We start from the raw sequence: 23355 nt of genomic DNA, 5'->3' as shown, positions 1-23355 counted from the left end.
TAAAATGTCTGGCAATTTGACCTTTCTCCCTGGTCAACCTAATTCAGAAAGGGAGCAGAGCAGGTATGTTCCTTCCATCAAGAGGCAGCACTTCATTCCAGCAATGTCATCTACACAACCAATACCACAACTTCTCTTGTACTGCATGCAAAAAGTTTCCATTTCCTGTGCAGGCACCCATGAGGTTAATGCAAGCTCCAGCAGGGCAAGAGCAAAGTCTTTGCCTGACAGCAATGTACTGAGGTAAAGACAGAAATTAATGAGGGGAAAAACAAACAAACAACAAAACAAAGCAAAATGGTGGCCAAAATCTTCTCATTAAAGACTAAGATGGCATCATAACAAAATACAATAAAGCAACAGGTTTATTTTTAATTTGAATCATCCAAGTAAGTAAGAGAAAAAGCAGCAACACTGTGAACCTTACCCTTCATTTTACTAAATTAATTACCCTGGCTTTAAGCAGCATATCTGTTTTTGAAGTGAGCATCTGCCCAAATTTCAGATAACACAAGAAGGCCCTTAAGACTAATTTTTCTGTAGCAGCATATTCTACTATTAGCTTCCTCACAGAAACCAATATTGCATCAGCTCAACGGACAGCAACAACACATGCAAAGCATGCTCACCAGTTCCATTTATTAGTGAGTGTCAGAACCTCTTAAAAAAAAAAAAATAAAGGGACATTGATGTGCTGATGTCTTCCACATACTTCGAAGACAACATTCTTCCATAAGTGTTCCAGTCTGACAGATGCTTTTAGCAGAGGCCACCTGGTTAAAGTCGTCTTTTTCCTTGAAAACGTACTAGCATGGGCATTATTTGGCCAAACATAACAGTTCAGTTAGAAACACACAAACGTTTTGAAAGTACTTTAAAACTGAGTTGGTCTCCTGCTGAAACACTGCAACTACTTAGTTGTACCAAATTAGTACTCAGAGACAGACTGGACATGAGGAAGAAGCTCTTCACCATGAGAGTGGTGATGCCCTGGAATGGGTTGTTCAGGGAGGTGGTTGAGGCCCCATCCCTGGAGATGTTTAAGACCAGGCTGGATGAGGCTGTGGCCAGCCTGATCTAGTGTAAGGTGTCCCTGCCCATGGCAAGGGGGTTGGAACTAGATGATCCTTGTGGTCCCTTCCAACCCTGACTGATTCTATATACTTTTCAACATTAGTGTGTTTCAGTAAGATATGTTAAAGGAGATCTACTCCATTTTCCCTGCTATACAGCTTCAAATGTTTGACAAGATCATCTTAAGTAATTGTACTTAAGGAAACGAATGGCTGTCATTTCAGAAACATCTTTTCAGAAAGACTGTAATTACAAATGGCCAATAAAATAGATTACTAAAAGAAGCTATGCCTGAACAAACTGAAGTCATGGACAAATGACGAATTCATCCAAGCACTCTGCAAATTAAGTGTAAAAAAATCACAAACCAGAGCATTTATAGTAGCAATTTCTCTAAATGTGTAAGAACTAGTATACTTTGCAAAGACATTCAAAGGAAAAAGCTTATCTTAATTCTGATGTGTCTCTCATTCACATACATCAAATGGACAAGACAACTAACAAATCATGGGAAGAGGGAGCACAAAAATAACCCAAACCACATGTTTTGTGAAGAGATCTCTCAAGCTCCAAGTAATTTAATATACCATGCCCATTTTTTGGTGGACTGGTAGGTTTGTTAGCAACCTGTTTGACACAGTGCTTCTGAATTTAAAAAAAAATAAATATCATAGACCTAACTGTGTTCAACACCAAAGGTTCTTGGAAAGAACAAGGCAGACTCTTAGAAGTTATGAAATCCCAGTCACTGGGAATATGGAAAAGGTGTTGTTTCCATAACTATTCTAGTATTTCAGGCAAATTCATTGACTAGAGAGGGACAAATCCCACTTGTCTAGCAATCAGCTGATCAAGAGATCATCACTTCTTTTACCTGCAGTTGTTCACTTTGCTTACAGGTTTTGAGGCCACACAGGAAATAACAATAAAGAGTCTTAAAGCTTGTATAATCAATAGTTAAAATTTCACACTTTCAAAACCTACTGTTCCATACATTTAGTTTACCTAGAGCTGTTTTTAGAGTGATCTAATCTTTACTTCAAAATTCTCAATCATGGTCAAGTTGTAACTTTCTTTGTACATTCTTCTAACAGAAGCACCAGAAACTCCATGAGATGGAGTAACAAAGTTCAGGTTTTCCTCCTCTACCAGAGATTACAGGATTGTTTCACAATTAGTGATTCACACGGCAACTTGATGAAAGATACTCCAAAACAGCCTGTCAAGTAAGTTATAAATCACAGCCTTATGGCTTAACTTTTGGCAAACAGACAAAGGTCCGGCCTGCATGTTTACAATGGGCAAAATCATACTATCAGAGAAGAGGCGTTCATCCAAATATCTTTGTACACACTGTAGTGTGCTGAAAGCACATGTACAACTACCAACCGAATATCAGCACTCCATTCAGTAGCTGACCCACATGAATCAATGATTTCATAGTAAAGCCCAAGTCAATCATTGTTCCCTGGGTTTACAGTAGGAACTATGTTCTGCACTTAGCTAGATTGCCTGTATTTACTCTCCTCATTTCTCTTTGCTGTTCTCAAGACAAACAGACACACACACACACAAGAGATCACTTCAAAGAAATAGTTGCATTGATATAAAAATATCACACTGGGCAATGCTTACTGCAAAACATGAACCAGTTTTAATACATACTTCCACATATCAATCTTTCTTTTTGAAAAGATGTCAACTTTATTGCATAAATACCTTATGATAGCAGTACACACATTTGGACACAACAAAGTAGCACTATTACTCATAGAAGCAAGTTGTATGATAGGAAGCAATAAAGATAATGAAAGGAAAAACACGACAAAACAAAACAATGGTAGGACCACTCTTCACACCAAAAGACAGTGAGAGTAAAATAAAAATCAAATAAATTTTAAAAGAAATAGATAGAAAACTGCTTTATTTGCAACCATGTTTGATCTTCTGCACAGACATTAAAGTTACAGAAAAATACCCAAGAATTTTGTAAGATCTAAAGACACATCAGTTGCTTCCATTTTAGAATACACACAACATTCACTGACTTGATTTAAAGGAAGCTGCTTTGTTGCAAACATGTTGCTCAATGAAATGAGAAAAACAGGAAGCTATAACAAATTGCAAGTAAATTCAGCAGATGGACTAGGATTTGCTGAAGAAACACTGCTACATATTTTAACCAGAAAGTACCATATCCACAGACAAAAATATTTTTTTGAAGACTCTATCCTATACACAGTGGAACCAAGAAAGCAAGTAAGCATTTGTAGCATTTTAAATTAAATGAAAAGGCAAGGAAAGGCAGGCAGTGAATTTGAGGGTTTAAGTCAGTAGCATCTACAACAAAGAGCTTCATTAAGCTGCCAAGTATCAGCAAATTTAAAAACAAATGAACAAATGAGGTTTTTTGGTTAAAAAAATCATTTATTCTCATGTTTATTCAATAAAGTCTCCTTCCAAGCACTTCCTGTGACAGCAACACTAGCCTGGCAACAGAATTGCCACCAGAGGACTACAAATGCTCTTAAAAGGCAGGTTTTAGAGAGAACTACCATCTCTTTCCCCATAACTGTACCGGTGAGCAGACAATATTTTGATACTCAAGCTTCTGCATGTGACTCTACCCCAGAAGATGAAGCCTCTCTTGTACACTTAAATCATATCAGCTATGTAACACATCTGTGTACAGACAGCCCTGATATCGTAATGCTGAAAACTAAAGTAGGTCTTCCATCAAAGAGCCTCTGCAGGCTTATTTCACCTCTCTCAGAAGAGTATACAAGCTCAAGGTTAAAAAAATAAGAAAACCAAAATGAAACACAAAACCCAACACACACAAACCCCACAACACAAAAAAACCCCAAACAAATAAAACCACAATACAAAACCCCCTGCAGAACCCTTCCCTCCACCCCCCAAATGTGTAGGTGCTGCAGACATGGCAATGTACTAAAAGCTACAACATATCCCTCTAACTTGGAAGAAAAGCAAAATTGCCCAAGTAATTTCTCCCAAATCAAATCATAAAAGTTTAATTTTGGCAAGGCTTCATATGAAGAACAACTTGCAAAGAAATCAAATAATCATTTATAATGTTAGGAAAACGTGTGCAAGACCAGTTTTACATTAAAAACAAATAACTTCGTCAAAACACCCAAAGCAACTTCATTCAACTTTACAGTTAGTTATATTCATTGTCTGTTATAATGAGCTCCATCTTAATGGCTAATACAGTATAAACACTCTCTTCTGGGACAAGAGTTTGGATAACATAGTCATGACATCCCACTTGCCCTGGCACAGCATCATCACTCTTAGCTTTACAATTTTGCCCATAATTCCAACAGTTACAGAAGAAAAATACAAATGAAAACTTTGGTTACTTTAGTTTTATTAGGTTTAAATGTGCTGTTTATCCAAGAATATGCTCAGTGTAAACTTTTACCTGAAAAGATAAACACACATTCACAAAACTAAATAAGCACTTTACTCTGCCTGCCTATCTTCTTAAAGATTAAATTATGCAGTCTAAACAACTTTAAGAACTACTTCTACAGTCAGGTGGACTTTTGAATGTCTCAGTGGATAGAGGTTCCACTCTCTCCGGGCACATGGTTCAAAATGAACAAACAAACCCGAAAGTAATAACCATAACCAAAAAAACACACACACTCATCCCACACAAAACCCCTTAAATCTAATCTGCCTACTCAGTTTCCTTCTATTACATACTTAGAAGAAAGCAATGTGACCTTCCTCTAAGCCTCCCAGAAATCCAGTCTCCCCTCCTGAAGTGACGTACTCTAGGCCTCTAATGATCTTGATGATCCTCACCAGGACTTGCAGCAGTATGCTATTTCTTTCATATTTTGGTGAATCCCAGAGTACTTCAAATGTGGCCTTGCTATTAATGACTAGAGGAGCAGAACAACTATTCTGTGGCTGCTGGCTACACTCTTACCAACACAGTCCAGTATGTGGCTGGCCTTTGCCATTGCCAGCCCACTTTGAACTTGTCATTCCATCTGAGTTCAAGGTCTTGTCCTGAAAACCTTTCTTCCAGCCAGTCTGTACTGCTGCACCCTACTACTCCAGCCCTGACACAAGATTTCACATTTCTCTTCACTAAGCCACACAAGGCTCCTCCTCAGGCCATTTCTTCAGGTCCCACCAAATGGTGACTGCCTGTCAGCATATCAAACAACTTGGTATCCAAATACACTTGCTAAGATCACACACCAGTCCATCATCCAATTAAAAGACACCAAATACACTGGCCCCAAAACTGATCCTGGAAGGATGTCACTTGCAGTCTGCTACCAACAGGACTTTGCTTCACTGATCACTACCCTCTGTGCTTGGCAACCCAATATCACATCCACCCTGCAGGTCACTTATCTGGCCTCTCTCTCTCTCACCAATCTGGGGATAGGCAGCTACTAGAGCAGACCATATCAGAGGCCTTGCAGTACTGGAAACTCACTTTGCACAAACTGATGTCTAACATCATACCAGATTTTGAGTTCTTAGATATGGAAAAATATATTTTTATTTTTTTTTAAATCCTCTATTGGTATTGTAAGTATCTATTTCTGCACCAGAAATACTTCTGTATTGCTCCTGATAATAAACCTATCAAGAAGGATTAAAATAAGTAAGATCAATAGAGTGGTTGTTATTTAAAAGAAAGAAAAAATGCATACATTTTATGCTAGCCATAGTAACACCACCACTTTAGGCCTGTCCTTTCACCAGTGAGTGAAAGAGATGAAGCTGCACAGGCACCCATGTACACATCTGAGTGTATAAAGAGGGAAATGGGATCCCAAGAGCATGTTCTTGCTTTTTCACAGGAGCATTAAAGTTTCACAAAACCATTGCAATCAAACCCACTATCCTCAAAAAAATCTTACTTGTTATAATACAACAAAACCTCTGCAAGAGCCTACTGGTATTTAAAATCCAACATATATATAGCAGGTCAATACTGTCTCTTTAGAAATATAAAATAACTATTTACTAAATTTCTCAGCAGGGAACGTACTTCCAGCTGTACTCTCTCAGGAAAGGAATCTCATGCTTTTATCTCAGGAGTTTTCCTTCACACTCACCAATAAAACTTTAGGCCTCTTGGCCAGTATCAATGAAAGCTGACAGAAAAGTCTCCAAGAGAAGTAAGTACCATGGCATAAGCTATTAACTGGATTCAGAAAAGTTTCTCATGAAATATAAAGACATACTATTTGGTTAGGGTACTTCTTTTTTAGAATATGCTTACATTGCCTACCTCCACATTTGAAACAATACTAATAATCTGTATTCTGGGCTTGATTTTTATTGTAAGGTACTATTCCATTCAGTGTTAGACATTATGTTCTTTCACAGAATAGTAGGGGCTGGAAGGGACCTCTGAAGATCATCTAGTCCAATGCCCCTGCTAAAGCAGGTTCCCATAGATAAGGCTGCCCAAGACCACATCCAGGTAGGTTTTGATCATCTCCAGAGAAGGAGACTCCAAACCTCTCTGGGCAGCTTATTCCAGTGCTCTGTCACCCCCACAGTAAAGAAGTTTTCCCTCATGTTCATATGGAACTTCCTGTGTTACAGTTTGCATCCATTGCCCCTTGTCCTGTTGCTGGGCACCACTGAAAAGAGTCTGGCATCATCCTCCTGACCCCCTTTAGATATTGAGAAGCATTGAGAAAATCCCCTCTTAGTCTTCTCCAGGCTAAACAGCTCCAGGTATCTCAGCCTTTCCTCATGAGGGAGATGCTCCGATCCCTTAATCATCTTTGTGGCCTTCCACTGGACTCTCTCAAGTAGCTCCCTGTCTCTCTTGAACTGGGGATCCCAGAATCCGATACAGTACTCCAGATGTGGCCTCACTAGGGCAGAGCACAGGAGGAGGAGAACCTCCTTCAACCTGCTGGTCACACTTCTCTTAATGCATCCCAAGATACTGCTGGCCTTCCTGGCTAAAAGGGCACATTGCTGGCTCATGGAGTTCAGGATCCTCTATGGAAGAAGGGCAGCTCTTCTCTCTGTTAACTTGTTTCACATCTGTTTAAAAAAAAATTATTAACAAACACCTTTATTCACATCATCACAAATCACAGTAAGAGTTATGAAAATTGAATTTTATTCGTTAAGAGTGAGAAAAATACTGGAAATTAAATCAACCAATCTAATTCTGCTTCAAGTCGTTCATTTGTAATCTTTCAGTGATGCTATGCTGGATTACAAACATGAGTTTGTGGGTTGCTTTGCCCTCTCCTTTCCTTATTTCTTTAAACAACTTCTTCCCTTTTACTGTTTTTAATCTACAGAAGATATTTCCACAAAACTCCATCCTAAACACCAAAGGAGCTTTAAGCCATGTTGCTTAATTAAGTATTGCTCTCTTCTCCATCTGGGTCCAAGCTCCCATGACTACATGGAACACACTGCCAGGATTTATCTGAATGGTACCTTCAACAGCATGCACCAAAGAACATTTTAATGGTTTCCTAAATGATAAGCAAACATGGAGCAGCCTGTTAGGAGTTCAAAATAAGAATCAGTACTTCTCTATTTAAAAAAAAAAAAAAAGTGACCAAAAAGCAGTACTTTCAAAAATGTGCCGAAAAACTGATTCTCAAAAGGCAAAGCTAATTAATCTGTCGTGACTGAAACTTTGAAATACCAGTGAAATATTTTTAGTTTTCCTCACATCAGTCACATTAGGCAAAAGGAGATTGCCTGTTTATTACAACCAAATGTTTCCACTACTACCAAATGAAAGGTAAAATTGATTACATACTAAATGAATAAGCACTGTAGCATGCACACACACTGTTGTAAATACAGGATATTGCTGTCAAGTTCCTCCTTAATCACATTGTGATCAGGAGGTAACCAGGAGCTGTCACTGAAGCTTCTGTATTTGAGGATGCTTGGGTACCCATTTTTATGTCTTCGGTGCAATTTCCCATTCAGTTTAAAAATAGTAATTATTATCTTGAGCTTATTTGCTATGCAAAGAAACTTTTCTTGTCTGGTTCTTTTAGGAGGGTCGGTTCCCAAAAGTGTATTTCTTCAAAACCTTATGATTGCTTGTGGTATGTTATGTAAGACCCAGCTCTTAAGTCCAAAGCTCTCTATGATGTAAAATGGTTTCGGACTGCCATAAGCAATAGCTTGCAAGGTTGGGAAAAACCTTTCAATGTCAGAAAGCACATTTTGAGTTTTCAACTTCTCACTGAATAGCCAAAGAAAGAAAATTAGTAATTAAAGATGCTCAAGTACTACAAAAGTATAACAGTAAAACAGACATCAGAAACAACTGCAGCTATTCGTTATTCTATCATCAGCTTCTAACTGTTCCATCTTATGTACCGGCTTGCCTAAAAGGAATTGAAACATTTAAGCTTAACTTCGGTATCTCAAGACAGTCCTGCAAAACATCTGCTGCTTTAGGACAGACTCAAAACTGCCTGGTCATGATAACTGAATTATCCCTTGAGTGTAAAGATGTCCTTTCAGCTGGAGCCGAGACACAGTGGAATGGTAATCAAGACGGTCTTGTGGTGATCCCACATGTGCACTACTTATTCTCAGAGCAGATGTCATCATTCTCTAAAAATTCCAACTAGCTCACAAACATCAACTCTAGGATTAAAATCAACTCTTCAAAATCTATTTGAGTAACACAAATCATGGAGCTACAATGGATATAAAAGCATGTCTGGTCAGAACAAAGCAGAGGCTGTACTTTAAGACACTGTATCAGCAATCTGTCTATACAATCTTAGCATTTCAACTTCTTTTTTACGAAGTAATTAACCACCCACTTGCATACACAATAATCCACCTCTTCATTATAAGAAACTTCTCCCACTTTCATGAAGAAATGTAACATTTAAAATGTCTTCTTTGCACGAATGTAACATTATGCTGAACAAATCAACACGTAGAGTCTGGACTGCAAATTCTCCTGAACTAGAGCTAGGCTATAATATAATGGTTTTGTTCTTTCCTCACCAAGTTTGAAAAAAAATAGTAATCATTACTTTATCAACAGAATGAACCTTAAAATTTATGTTTACTGATGGCCATTAGATAACATTCATGCCTTAAAATAAATTATTATTAAAAAGTCTTGCTGTTGTTTAGTTCTTTTGCCTAAGCCTGGCTACAATTATAGCAGTGCCTTTTTTTTTTTGGTCTGGTATGATTGGATGAGCAAAACAAAAATATAGAAGTTTTGTCTCAAAAGGAAAACAAACCACTTGAAAACTGTCAAAAGTTTCAGTAGTTTAAATAATGTAGCATGAATCCTTATTAGTCAGTAAACTACTACATAGCCACATATACTTACTATTTTCTCCTTTGACAATATTATAACAGATTTAAATAAAGTTTTTGTGGGGTGTTTTCTTGGGGAGGGCAGGCACTTAGTATAAGGATATTGTTAATCACAATGGAGGAATGGCAAATTCACAATTCTGTAACAACCTTCACAACACTAGATACAGAGACACACACACACACGACAGTCTATTTCTCATCACATTCTTTATGAAGAGGTGGTTCTCAGTTAACCACTTATCTGAGCTATTATAGGTATTACAGCAGACCAAGAGACTACAAAACTGAACTAACTTTTGCTAAACCTGTTTAATTTTCTTATCATTTCTGTTCAGCAAACATGTGTCATTCACAATCTTATTTAAAATAAAGGAAATACATAGTTTATTCACAAATCAGCTCATGGCCACCAAGGTATCTGCAGGTTGTGGTGAATTAAGTCAGCTTTAAAATAACCACCTAGGTACTTCAGGCTGCAGCACTGTAACAGCACAGTGCTTCATGCTGCCTGCAAAAACCCAGTGGGGGCTCCAACCCACATTCAATTTTAAGTTAAAAATCAAACAGCTGTAAGGATGGGATCATTCCCTTTGCCTTAATAAAGTGGACTCAAAACTGAAGCTCAGAAGCTGCTTGAAGAGCTCTTCAGTCATTCACAAGACATGGACAATAGCAGAGGTAGTAAGAGCTACATAACAGACACTTCAAACATTCTATCACGATCTCTTGCTTTGCATGAATCACAGCCTTAGGTAAGGAGATGTAAAGAAATCAACCTAAAGTAGCAGCAGTAGAACTGCATACACAAGCTGTAGCTATGATAAAGACTCTAACACAGAGTTTCACTGACTAGATTCTGACCATCAGCACTACTTCATCCAAACAAATAAAAACAAAATTGGGAGAGTTGCAGAGTTTTTGCAGTATGTAAAGTATATGTTACCTATCAAATAAAGCTTTTTTTACTATTTCCGATAGAAAAAAAACCACAACATACAAACAAAAAACAAAACAAGTCTAGAATCAACATAAACCATAAACAGTTTAAATAGGGCATATAAAATAGTTATACAAACAAAGGAAATTCAAGGAATACCTAAACAAGCACTGTAAGTGCCCACTGTTCTCCATTCCTCTGAATTACTGCTGTCAAATCAGACACAAAAACTTTGAAAATACACACAAATGTTGCAATACACTGTGAATTTATCTGCTATATTTTGGTTTTCTTTCGACAGGCATTACCACACTCAGACTGGACTGATGAATCTCCTAATTAATGAAAGCATATTCTTACCCTAGAAGTCACAAGTGATGGCAGAATATTTTATTCTTAACTCTAAAGATGCTGTCAACTGTACTAATAAGCATACCAATGTTTGTACCTATTCCACATAGTTAAGCCCAGGGGGCAGCAATACTGTCAAACACAGACCAGAACAGGTAAATTTCTGACAAATCTATACGCAAACATAGCTTAGTTACACAAGAAATAAAAGCAAGTTATAGTTAGGGAAAAGTCACAGAAGTTAATCTAGGTTACAAAAAATGGAAAGATATACTTCCAAATGCAATTTTACAGTCACTCTATCATCCAGCCATTGCAAGTAATAGTGCTGTTAAAATCCTGAACATAGACAATTTCTCTACAAAGACAATATTAACTAATTTTAATGCTCTACAAGTATATTTTCCATACCCAAGACTATCAGGACAACACCATGATTAACATTCTTTCCTTGTATACCAAATGCTTTGCTTCTGCCAACATATTCAGCAAAACTAAAAGGAATCTATTAAAACCATCTCCTAGCTACATGCTGGCTTGCAAAGAATTGACAAATACTTGATGAACTAAGTGCATAATCAAAAACAATTAACTGCAGTCTATGAAACAACAGCAAAAAAATGTCTTCTTCCAGCATCATTATACTAGCACTTTCAACCAAGCACAGAGGAACAGATGAGCTACACACAGCCTTGTTTTAAAGTCATTTGGAAGACATTTCCTCATAGCTGCTACCCTAGCCTTTAGGAAATCACACCGAAACCTCCACTAGGAAGCAGTGAACTGATATCCCATCTCTGGAATTCTATCCATTTTCACATTTCTATTTCCTCACAGAAAAGCAAGACAATCACTTAGATGATGTGTATAATAAGCACTTTAAAAAAACACCACCACTGAGGCTTCAAGGCTGAGATGCTGACACTGTATAATTACTTCTGCTGCATCATTTTTCCTCCTCTCCTTCGACCACCTTAGTTTTCAGACTATTTTCCTCACTCCACATTCACCTTTCCATCCTTACTTATTTCTTAAACGAGATCTCCTTTGACAGGTTTTCTGTGGTCAGAGTTCTGCACTGATCTAAGGAGCGGCTGGGGAAAACCTCTGCTAATGCTCCCAAGCAAAACTCAGCCTTCATCTTTCCTCTAAAAAGCCCAAGATCCACACATTTTTCTACTGCAAAAACTGCCAACACCAAGAACACCAAGAACTACAACAGTAATATTTAAGTTCAGACAACTGCTTTACACAGTAATCTTTAAGACGCATGGGCTGGAAAGCTTGCTGTAACTGGCTAACACAAGAGCAAAGTCCCACAATTAAAAAAACAGATTACGTGCATACCAAAGCCCCTAGCTGCCATGGATTTAGGGGTGGCGGTACTGCCCCATCCCTGATGCTCAAAGAAACAAACAAACAAAAACCCCAAATAAACAAAAAAAACCAACCAAACAACCAAAAACGGGAAACAGGAGGGGAGCGGATGAAATGTTTTACCTCTTCCAGCAGTGTAACCGTATTTCTGCAATTCTGCAGCCGGGTGGTGAAGCTGGAGGTGGTCGGGGAGTTGTAATCCTCTGTGGTCTCCGCGATGAACTCCGACACGGTGATCTGGTCCGGCATGATCCTACACCACCGGTAAAGCCCCGAAGAAGCCGAGCACAGAGATCCAGGGAAAAAGACGACAAGTTTGGGGGGAAAGGTGGAAGGGAAAAAACAAACAAACCAGAGGGAAGATGTTAACAGCCAGTAGAGACCCGCAGCATCAAAGCAGCGGAGCCGCAAACAGAGGCTGAGCCTTCGCCCTCCACATTCAGCCTCTCCCCCGGCCGCCCCCTCCTCCTCCTCCTGGACAGGAGGTGAAGGGGGGAGAGGCCCCAAGACGGCACCCCTCGCCTCACCCGGCTCGGCCGCGCCGCCGGGGAGCGCTCCCTCGGCCGACTGCGGCCCCCGACGGCTGCAAGGACCGGGCCGCCTTTGAGGAGCCTGGCCCTGCCGCCGGCGCTGAGGGGAGGGAGGGAGGGCAGGAAGGAGGGGAGCGGCACCCGCCAGCCCCAACCCTGCCGGGTTCAGCCCCTTTCCCCACCCGCCGCCGACACCCACCCGCCCCTCACGCCCCTCGCTTTCAGCGACGCTCCCGCCCGCCGCCAAGTTGAGCACTAACTTGTGCGGGCTCCCGCTGCGCCCCCCGGCCAGAGGGAAGGAGGGAAAAGGCCGGGGGAGGCGACGACTGGCCGGGGCAGGCGGGGGCTCCCGGGGGCTCCCACCGCCGCTGACAGTCACCCGGTGACTGACACGCGCTGCCCAGCGCCCGCCCGCAGCCGTTACGTGGGGCCAAGGAGGAAGTGCTCTGCGCACGCGCCGCCTCTCCCTCCCCCGCCTTCCCCCGGCGGCACCGCCGCCTCCCCGGCCTCGCGCGCCCGCAGCCCCCGTCTGCCCCACGGGGGGCGCCTCGCGCGGGGGCTAGGGTGCTGGGGCGGCGCAGTGGGTGGGTGAGGGGGTAGGTAGGTAGGTGGGAAAGAGGAAGGGAGGAAGAAAGGATCGGAGGGTGCGCCTCCGTGTGTGCTTTTCTCCGTTTTTTCATCGCGAAAAAGCTTTTTGGTGGAGGCAGACACAAGGTCGGGGGGTACCGGGCTTCGGCTCTGTCCCCAGACAGGAAACGGGGTTCGTCGTGCCAGCAGCCGCGTAGCAGCGGGGCTCTGTCTGCCCTATGGCAGCGGATCAGCCCCGGGCACCGCAGCACCCCACTCCAGCCGTGGGTAAGCCCCAAGGCCAAGGTACCGGGCTGCTGCAGGTTTGTGGGTTTTTTTCTTCCTTACAATCTATCACAGCCGGTCTAAGCTCCCTTGCTTCAAGCCCTTGTGCCGCCGGCTTTCTGTGATGTAAAGCGTGAGGATTTCTTAAGCCACTGCTGATAAAGTGCCTGCTTTAAGCAACCTGACTGAAGGGTTTTACCCTCTATATGCTTTGGTAATTTTAAAGAAATGCTGCTATATCTTAGTGACGCCCTTGAAGTTGCTGTTACTGATCAGTATTACTAATTCTCAGCCTTCTCAAACAGAGTGGGAGCATGATAGATGACTATTGACCCGGCTGGATGGCATAGCTCAGCGATGAGCCTGCAGAGAGGACAGCAGCAGCTCCAGCACTGGCCTGAAACCTTCATCGCATCCCTGATACCCACCCTGTGTGATTTTTTACCACGCCAGTTTTCTCTCACAAGTAGTGGTTCTGAATAAGTTAAAGTGGCCTTTATCCATTATTGCATCATGTAGCTCGGGAAACTGACACACAGCACTAATTGGGTGGGTTTTCTCTTTTTTTTTTAAGCATAGATTTTGGGGCCCATATGTCCATTTCTAAAGAAGGCTAGGTCTCAAGAGGCTCAAGTAATTATGGTCATCTGCTGTTTCAGTCTGGTTTATTTAGTCTTACGTGTTTTCCTTCTCTTTGGGATTCTCTCCACAGAAGCTGGGATGTTCCAGACTGGTAAAAATTCTCAAATATGAGAAATGTTATATGGATATATCCACTTCAAAGGATTTAATGTTCTGTGTGTAAGGACCTGTTTCTGTATTACAGTGTGCTTAGGCTTTTGTATGGGTTTGTAGGTAATTCTAATAAAATGCCTATACAAGTCAAAAATAGTTGAAAATATCAACAAAAGGCTGCAATGCCTGAGTAAGCATAAACAGGAGACACCCAATTTGTATATACCCATAAAAAAATATTTGTATGCTGTTGTGCCAGCAAAAACATGACCAATACTCCTGAGAAATGGTCCTGCCTGAACGTGTTTCTTTGATTTCATTGCCTCAGCAGAAGCCCTCTATATAGCCATGTGATTGCTGCTGCTGCTGCTGCTGCTTCACGTGATCCAGCTTTCTGGCACAAAGGCTTTGAGCTCTTACAGATGATTGTTAAACGTCATGAGACTCAGAAAGGTAGAGTAGGCAAGAGGAGGAGGAGGAAGCCAAGAAAAGAACTGTGTGGGAGTTGCAGTGAAAAGTGGATTTGGACAAAAAAGTTGAAGCACTGAAGAAGCAACTGGAGGGGTGGGAAGACAATCAAATGAGGATCGTGTTCGTTAACAGCAGTGGAGGAGGAAGAGAGATAAAAATGGCTGGTGGTATCCAAAACAGTATGGAAAAGAGAGTGAAGTGCTGTCTGAGGATTGAGACCAGGGAAGAATTGTTCATAGTGCCAGAAAGAGCTGTGTCACTGTGCCTAACCTGTATGAAAACTGCACGGGTGAGGGGCTGGGATACTGCCTTAAGGCCAAACAGGGTCTCTGGCCATTCCCAGTAATTTCCTGCAGAGTGTCAATCATGGGCTGTCACACAGCCATTCCTGAGCCAGACCTGTGGTCAGTGACTCAGCTACAGTGCTCACGTTAGGAGGAGTCCTGATTCCTCTCTAACAAATTTCAAGTGAGGATAAATCCATCACACTTATGGGAAAACTGGTTTAATTAATTGAGTGCTCTCACTGCTGAATTATTTCTCGTCAGACTGAGGTTATTGAACTTGAGGGCCAGTCTTTGGATTGTAAAATAGCCTCATCTACTATCCTAAACAAAGCCTACCCAGAAGAGTGTGGACAAAAGCTGGGCATATTGATACAGGCAGAGTATCTTTAATACTATTTGGAGAAAATTTGAACTGCAAAATTGAAGAGTACATTCAACAGAAATGGAGGAGTCAAGCCAGGGAAACTGGAGCAGTGTAGAGTGACAGAAATGAAGGCATAGTGGAGAATCACAGTAGGTGAACTTGTGTTTTGTCATCAGGAAAAATTTGAAATGAATACAGAAGAAAATTGAGAAATAAAAAACCGGCATAAGGCCTAAAGATGAAAAAGGAAGATCAATAGCTACAGATCATAGCTGCCTATTAGTCTGTTTTTTTGGGTTTTTTTTGTTGGTTTATGCAATTCTTAAATTATTTGCTTTATTAAAGAGAATATGGTACTCAGGTTTGCTGCTCTAAAGCAGCATTTCCTCTTCCCCTATACAAATGCTAGTAGAGAAAATAGCCCTATGGCCTATGGGCATGACCTCTTTAGGCTTGGATTATCTTCACAAACTCACGGGCAGCAAGATTAGTTAATTGATGTAGCATTAATAAAAAACAGATTATACAACTTGTCTGTAAAAATTGACTGACATGTAAACTAGTCAAATTATGTAACTGCTTCAGATAGCTGTTAGTGGATTTCAGATTTAACCATGTTTTCTGTTTTGAATTGCAATCAGTATCTGATATTCACTTCTAAATTTATAATATGCCCCTCTCTATAAATTGTCACTAACTGAAAGCACTGTTTTGCTTCACAAATGTCAAAGAATAATCAGCAGAGTGTGAAAGTTATATTTCATGGCGTCTGCTCTAACGCTATCTTAGTCTGTGCTAGATTCTGGGGGAGGCTGTGCCACAGCATTTTTCTCATGTAAGACTTGCCAACAGAAGTTAAGCTTATCTCACTCCTTTTAGTATTCTGATGTGAAATGTATCTCTGTGTCCATCCTGGGACAAGCAAGCTACAAGCAGCCCTGGAAAGCACACGCCTAGCTGAGCCTACATTGCAGTCATGGGAGTTACACTGTATTGCTATTCCACCCAGTGATTCAATCTACAGATCCATTTGATTGCCCAGGCTTTTTTACTGTGATTGCCAACAGGAGAGTTAATCACGGCAAACTCATAATATTTCTGCAATATTGGTGGTAGTCACTGTGCTTAGGGAGAGGCTAAGGAACATGGCAATGACAGTACAAACTGCTAACAGGTGTTTTGCAATAAGCTGAATATTAACTATGGTATTTTTAATTTTATGGTACTCTGGTCATATTTAGATCGAGATCCTGAGTTCATTCACAAGAGTCAGCTAGTCATCAGGTGATGATGACTGTTGTCATCACTGTGAACTTTCAAACATAGATATGTGCCAGAGGTGAAGAACTATGTTGCGCTTGCATGGCTCTTAATGTCATCAATACAATTTTTTAAGCCATGCAGCAGTGAGGTAGAGAACAGCAAGGTTATCGTTCCACGATAGATAAGGAAACAGATAGAGGAGGCCATGACCCTGCTGACCAAAAGCAGGGCTGTAGTTTTGGCAGTCTAGCTTTAGCCATGCAAAGTTGGCTTTTCAGGGTATCAGTGTCTCAGCTGCACTGAAGCCATTAGCAGACCTCCTGCAGGATATGATGAGGCTGCCCACAGAAAACAGCCCGAGGACAGCCCCTGAGGCCTTGGTTGCCTGCTGCCATAGATAGCAAGTTCACAAATACAAACTCAGGTGTAGTGACTACTTGTTTTTTGGAAAGCAGCTTGGGCCAGGTCCCTGGCTGCGCACCAAATATGCTGTCAAGCGTGCTCAGAAAGCTGCCTCCAGGGCCATTTGCAACCTGTCATTGTGGCAGTGAAGTGAGTTGTTAGCTGAAGAAAGAATTCACTGTGCACATGGCTCCTGTGCAGATGACTCCTTTTGATTAGTACAGACATAGTCATGCCATGATCTCACATGACAAATTTGTTTGAATGAGATTACACCACTTTGCAAATAAGACTTTACACCTACGCTTAATTCTTTATTTTAAGGTTCTCATCTTGGCTATTACTGCTCAAAAAAAGTCATGTAGATCAGGAGTTAGTGTTTAATTAAAACATTAAATCATTGAAACACACATACTATTGTTAGTAGACTATATAGTTGTTCTTTTTATGCTCCTTAGCATCTTCACAAACATGGGGAATATCACCCGCTCAGCAGCAAATAGTGAGAACTAGTGGCGTGCTACAACTCATCAGGAAAACATCCTGAGGCTATGCTGCTCTACTATACTGCTATTCTGAATATATTTGTGGTTTGGGGTTACAGTCATCCATTTCAGCTAAACACAGCAGTCAGCATTACTTCCCATCCTCCTTCCTATCCCAACTCAACTGTGTGGGGTCACTGTATGGGATAAAGCAGCCATTGCATTTCATCCCTGATAAAGTTGGTTTGAGATTCCTGGAGAAAGCATGCATGTGATAGACTGCAGTTGCTACAGTTTTACACTTCCATTTTCAGGTAACTGCTCATAAAATGAATGCAAAATGATTGTTTAAATCTATGGCCATAAATACTGAAGATCAACTCTCCTCACTTGAGTCGAATGTTGATCTTCAAGGATATGAGGAGCTACAAATCAGCAAGAATCTCATCAGGGTGTTTTGATTTTGGTTTTGGAGTATTTAATGTGCTAAAACTTGGTAAACTTTTTTTGTTGATGAAACTCCCATAGTTTTTGTTTTGAAAAACAAAAACACCCCATTTATGTGAGGGCACTTTGCACTTCAGCAGGAAATGTTTATTCAGGAGGATTTTCACCTCCAGGATCAGTGCCCTCTTCAGAGGACAGCCCCATTGGCTGACTAAGCCTTGTATGAAATGTAACAACTACATATTTTAACCTGCAGCATGTTTACACTTCTAATACCACATAAGCACATGATGTACTCATAGGAAAAGGCAAAGTCTATTTTAAACATTGAAGCCTACATCACACATTGTGACTAGTGCTAATTTGCTTGAAGGGAACTTATATGATAAACTACAAAGTGTTTTTGCTTGCAGAAGGTGGCTGTTGGATTTGACATTTGCAAACAAATCTTTGAAGTGATTGTGTTATAGGGACAGAATATTCAGGTAACTTTGCAGTTACAGAAAAATGTTCTTATCTAAATCATATTGCTATACACAGAGAATACCAAAATGCAGATCTAGAAAACATGCTAATTACAGTTCTGTATTTTTAAGCAATAGGGTTTACCAACATAACTTATGGACTACACAAGCTGCTTGAACAATTACTCTAGTCACTGTGACTGTTTTGAATACAAGAATCAGCTGATTTCCATTTTAATATTGGCATCTCCAAGTATTTTTCTTCATTTGATATTTAACATTAGATAAGAAAACACGAGCAACTGTCTCAGAAATGACAGTATTAGCTTAAAAGCCTTTTAGCACTACAAATAGTGGTTTAAACAAAAGGTCCTTTTTGCATTCTTTCAATATTAATATGACAGCAAAAGAGAACCCATTGTGTTCGCATTAGAAATGACATTTTGGTACCATTAAAGCCTTGCATTTTTAACACTATATATGCCAAATGAAAATGATTAAATCAAAACGTACCACTGAATGATATATTTTGCATCTTATTTATTTGAATGTCCTGTGATGGAGCATGACTGAATGGTAGGTAAGCTCAAATAGCCATCTCAAAGGACAGCTGAAAACAACAGCACTGAAAATGAAGCTCAGCATTGAAAATGAAGCTCAGCATTGAGTTACACAAGATTAAGCTGACTAATCTGCTGATTCAGTTTTGCCTTTGTTTTTTGGTTTTGTCACACAAGATCAAGAGTCATGCAGACAAATACATAATGGCATTCCAGGCTGACAGTAACAACAAGCAATGAGCTGGTCCCCTGCAACTTCTGCATCTTCCAAAGAGAAAAACAGCGAAATGCTCACCAGCAGCAAGGGGCAGCATGCTGAGGACTGGGAACAAATGCTCTTTTTGTTGGTGGTGCAGGTGTACTGAATTGGGTGTTTTTATTGGGGGGGGTGTGATTTGTTAGAGATCCTCACTTAAGAAACCTTACTGCAGTCCATAGGGAAGCCTGTGTTTGTCAGGAGAGACCCAATTCATCTACAGCACTTAAAACATCTACAGGATGTAAAACCCCAGCAGTATATTCTTCTATTGGGATCATGCTTTGAATAGTCCAAAGATATAAAACTTATGAATGCTGATGGATAAGAAAACTGCCAGTGGAGCCCCTGGTAAATTTAACCCTTGCCCATGGTGCAAATGAGAGCCTGCTTATGGCAACAGTCACGCATGGACTGCTGACCCCACAGGAGCAGCTCTCCCAGCAGGACCCACCAATACTGTGTCAGTGAGGTTGAAGACCAGCATGGGAGAAATCTGTGCATGATTATCCTTGCATTCCTGACCCAGAGCAAATCCTTGGATTTTTATTGAGAAGGGCACAATGGACACATTAGCATGAGAGCCAGCCATGCCAGTGGGATTACAAAGACAAGACAAAGCAAATATATCATGAAGGGATACTCTGTAATTGAAACAAGTGAAAGAAGTCTTTCCAAAGCAGGAACCATAGTGGATGAATACCTTTTGTTTGTTTGTTTGTTTGTTTTTTAATATATATATGAGAAATAGCAATGACTGAAATCAGAAGGTAAAGCTGCAGAAATGAACATGTTGCAGGGCAGCTGGCATAGCAGGCTCTCCAAAATAAAAGAGAATTAAATAAAGCTTCAACCTGCACTGCAAACATTTAAATATTTTATCTTCCCCTCTGGAAATTATATGGCTATGTCATTATCCAGGCACATCTCTGGTTCTACCTAAGCTGTGAAATCTATGCTGATGGCAGCATGCATCTTGCCTGCAGTGAAACTGGATGCTCAAGCCAAAATCAACCTGGGAAGTAGTTTGAGAATGAAATAAAGGCTCTGTAGACCCAGGATCATGTCCTTGAGCTGCCGCTCACAGCTGTGACATGGCATTTGATCTCTATGTGCATCATTTCTCTGTGGAATGCAGACAATTGCATTTATTTTTCTAAGTGAAAGCACACTGGGCTTTTCCAGATGAGTAGTGCTGTATCAGGACTCAGTATTTTTATTATTGATTTCATTCTAAGAGTTTCCATAAAATAGCTGAAGGATGAGAAGGGCTCTCAGGCCAAGCAATTTCATCAGCATTTTATCAGATAGACAAAAAGGATCGTCAGGTAAATAAGGTTTCTTTTACTAGTTGTTCATGGTAAGAAAATATAAAGGAGGGAGACTAACTTTTGTGAGGGGTTTTTTCTTCCTAGCATTGATGCAATATTTGGTGAAAGATGAGGGACTGAGACCTCATCTCAGGTACAGATACACAGAAGTCATTTGTAGCTTTACACAATTACACTAGCTTTTCTAAGACACAGTTTGCAGACATGCATGTGTGTGGGCCCACTGAGTTGAAGTTCAAAAGCTGGCCTATAGTGTTGACTGAGCATACTTCATTTCTTAAATAGCATCTCATTAGAGAAATGCTAGAAGTAAATCTGCAGATGTTGGATGTCATAAAAAAGGCTGAGCTTACTGGCATCACTGCACTTACTGGCACATCTTCATTTCCCTTATACAACCCTCTGTTTTCAAGGATGGATCACTTGACCAGATTGTAGACTGAAACTTGTCATAGAAAATTTTCAGTTCAGGAGTGATGTCATTGGGGTTTTGGTGGGGGTTTTTGTTTGGTTTTGTTCATCTTCTTGTTTGGTTTATCTTTTTCCCTTGGTTTTGTCGTTTGGTTTTGTTGTTTGGTTTTTTTGGGGTTTGTTTTGTTTTTGTTTGGTTTTTTTTGTTTGTTAAAGAGATCAATATGTAAGACCTGAAATAGTTTGAGATATATCTGATTTAATGCTCAAAGGCTTGTCATCAAGCAAAAATTAGATCTAGCCTCTGTTGGGTCAGTATTCACATGGTACTAAATTAAACAGAGAATTTACGAATTTCAGTCTAGAAGTCCATCACAGCAGCTCCCTCTCTGTGCTTACTCATTTGCTTCTACTTTTAACCACTGAAATGAACCACTTGCTGTTTCCTGTTAACTAGCCTTTCAGCTGACTACAGAGGAGGGTTATCATCTGCTCATCTGTCCTGTCTGTAATGATTTTTTAATGCATTGATGTAAATGTAAAATGTAAAAATTCTCCAGTTCTTAGAACTTTTGTGAGAAAATAAAAATGAGCAGAGGAAAGAGATGTTTATTGTCCCTATGGATAGAAATGGCTAACCCCAATCTTGTTCTTTATTAGGAGATAAAAGAAAGATCCTGTTAAGTGTCTCAATCATGGGAAAACTTTCACTGATGTTTTGCACCTCCTCAGGAGCTGCAGTCAAGACACAAATCCACAGGAAATCAGGTTTCATTAATTTTAGCGGTCTTACCACAACTAGTTGGTGGTTGTGCTTTATTTTAGTCCTCCAGGAAAATCCAGTAGGACAGAAACATTTAAATGCTGTTTCAAAATAAAGCAACAACATCCAGCTTAATAGCTTCATACTTTTCAAAAGCTGATTGTTTGACTTTTGAACTCTTGCTTATTCAAGGCATCATGGACTTAAAAAGGAAAAATATGTGTAGTCATGTGACAAAGCAAATGCACCAAAAGAAGATTTATTGGGTTTTCAGATCAGCAGCAGTGATTCACCCCTCTTGGCTGGGCTGCGCTGCAATATGGTCAACTGTTTCCCCCAGGGGAGAAGAACAGATGAAAGTCCCACACTGCTGTGATGGCCATGCAGGGAGCAGTAACCTGGGCCAGGATAGTTCCAGCCAGTGTACCAGGTAAAAAGAAAACCTCAGCCTTAACTGTTAGTGGTGTTGTGGCAGAGATTTCAACTTAGGCAATCCAAATGTAGCTTTCAGTGGTTCAATGAAACACAGTAAAAACTTTAAAACAAGAGCACTCGCCATCCAGAGACTGAGTAAACAAAAGCATATTTAGACAACTGTGCGCTATTCAGCACTTTACATCACCAGAAGAGAGTCCCTCCTCTTTCAAGCCCCCACACAAATCTTGCCATAGATTTTTTCAGGCTGATCTCAGAGACTTGTTGTTTTTAAATTTAAAACGACGTCAGTTACCAGGTATAGATGTGTTGAGCCTTGTTGCAAAAAGTGCCCATTTTGTAGCCTGTCCCCCTATCCAGATTTGAAATTTATGAATACAAAGCAAAATACACAATAACGTTAGTATTTGTTCCACTGCTTCCTCAGGCAGTCAAATGTTTTGTGAGAATTTACAGATTTATTGGTGTTTTGATCCCTCAAGGCTCAAAGAATCAAAGAAGGGTAAGTGTTGGAAGGGACCTCCAGAGATCTTTGAGTCCAACACCCCTGTCAAAGCAGCACACCTAGCACAGGACACACAAGAACCCATCCAGACAGGTCTTTAAAGTCTCTAGAGAAGGAGACTCCACAACTACTCTGGGCAACATGTTTCAGTGCTCTGTCACCTTTACAGTACAGAAATTCTTCCTCATGTTGAGGTGGAACTTCCTGTGTTCCTGTTTGTGTCAATAGGTTGGACTTTTTTTGAAAAACACCCCCTGCAATAACATCCAGAGTGGCATTAAGAAGGGAAAAAAACTTGCAGGATTTGTAATTGATAAAGACATTTTCTTTTGCGCTTATTTTTCATAGATTCTCAACCACTTTTTACACTTTAGATCAGTTATTTATGTCTGTCCTCTTTCTTACCGATTCCATAGTGAATCTCTTGAAGAAAAACTTGAAAGCCTGGAAGCTGAAGATCTCATGTCTCATCTGTCACAACCAGAAACCTACCTAGATGAGGAAAAAAGATTGACTGAGTAAAACTGACCAAAGCTATAGGACTGACAAAATCACTTATTAAAATGGTCCATTTGGAACAATGACTGTTATTGTTCAGTGATGGCAATTTATCATACCTCATTTGATTACTGCTTTTGATACTCTAAATTTAATTGTGGTAAACAGATCCATTAGAAATCTCCTGAAAATGACACCTTGTTAAAAA

At 40.4% G+C, this 23355-nt stretch overlaps 1 protein-coding gene across 4 annotated transcripts in view; it reads right to left on the bottom strand.

Annotated features, from left to right (window-relative positions):
* ASAP1 (ArfGAP with SH3 domain, ankyrin repeat and PH domain 1) overlaps positions 1–23128 on the bottom strand; it is a 108545-nt gene extending 85417 nt beyond the window's left edge. For 2 of the 4 annotated variants that reach the window (XM_054167379.1, XM_054167382.1), the window contains exons 1-2: positions 23055–23128; positions 12212–12341 (exon numbers count right to left, since the gene is read on the bottom strand). In XM_054167379.1, the coding sequence (XP_054023354.1) occupies positions 12212–12341; positions 23055–23113 (189 nt within the window). In that variant the 5' untranslated portion in view covers positions 23114–23128. Of the gene's footprint in view, positions 1–12211; positions 12342–12615; positions 12706–12878; positions 12991–23054 lie in introns of those variants that run through there. The other 2 variants (XM_054167383.1, XM_054167380.1) reach the window with 2 other exon arrangements.
* Between the last annotated feature and the right edge of the window lie 227 nt (positions 23129–23355).

The sequence above is a fragment of the Dryobates pubescens genome, chromosome 14, assembly GCF_014839835.1.
Source record: "Dryobates pubescens isolate bDryPub1 chromosome 14, bDryPub1.pri, whole genome shotgun sequence".
Taxonomy (NCBI): Eukaryota; Metazoa; Chordata; class Aves; order Piciformes; family Picidae; genus Dryobates; species Dryobates pubescens.
The sequence above is the reverse complement of the archived record's forward strand: the minus strand, read 5'-3'. Positions and strand labels throughout refer to the sequence as shown.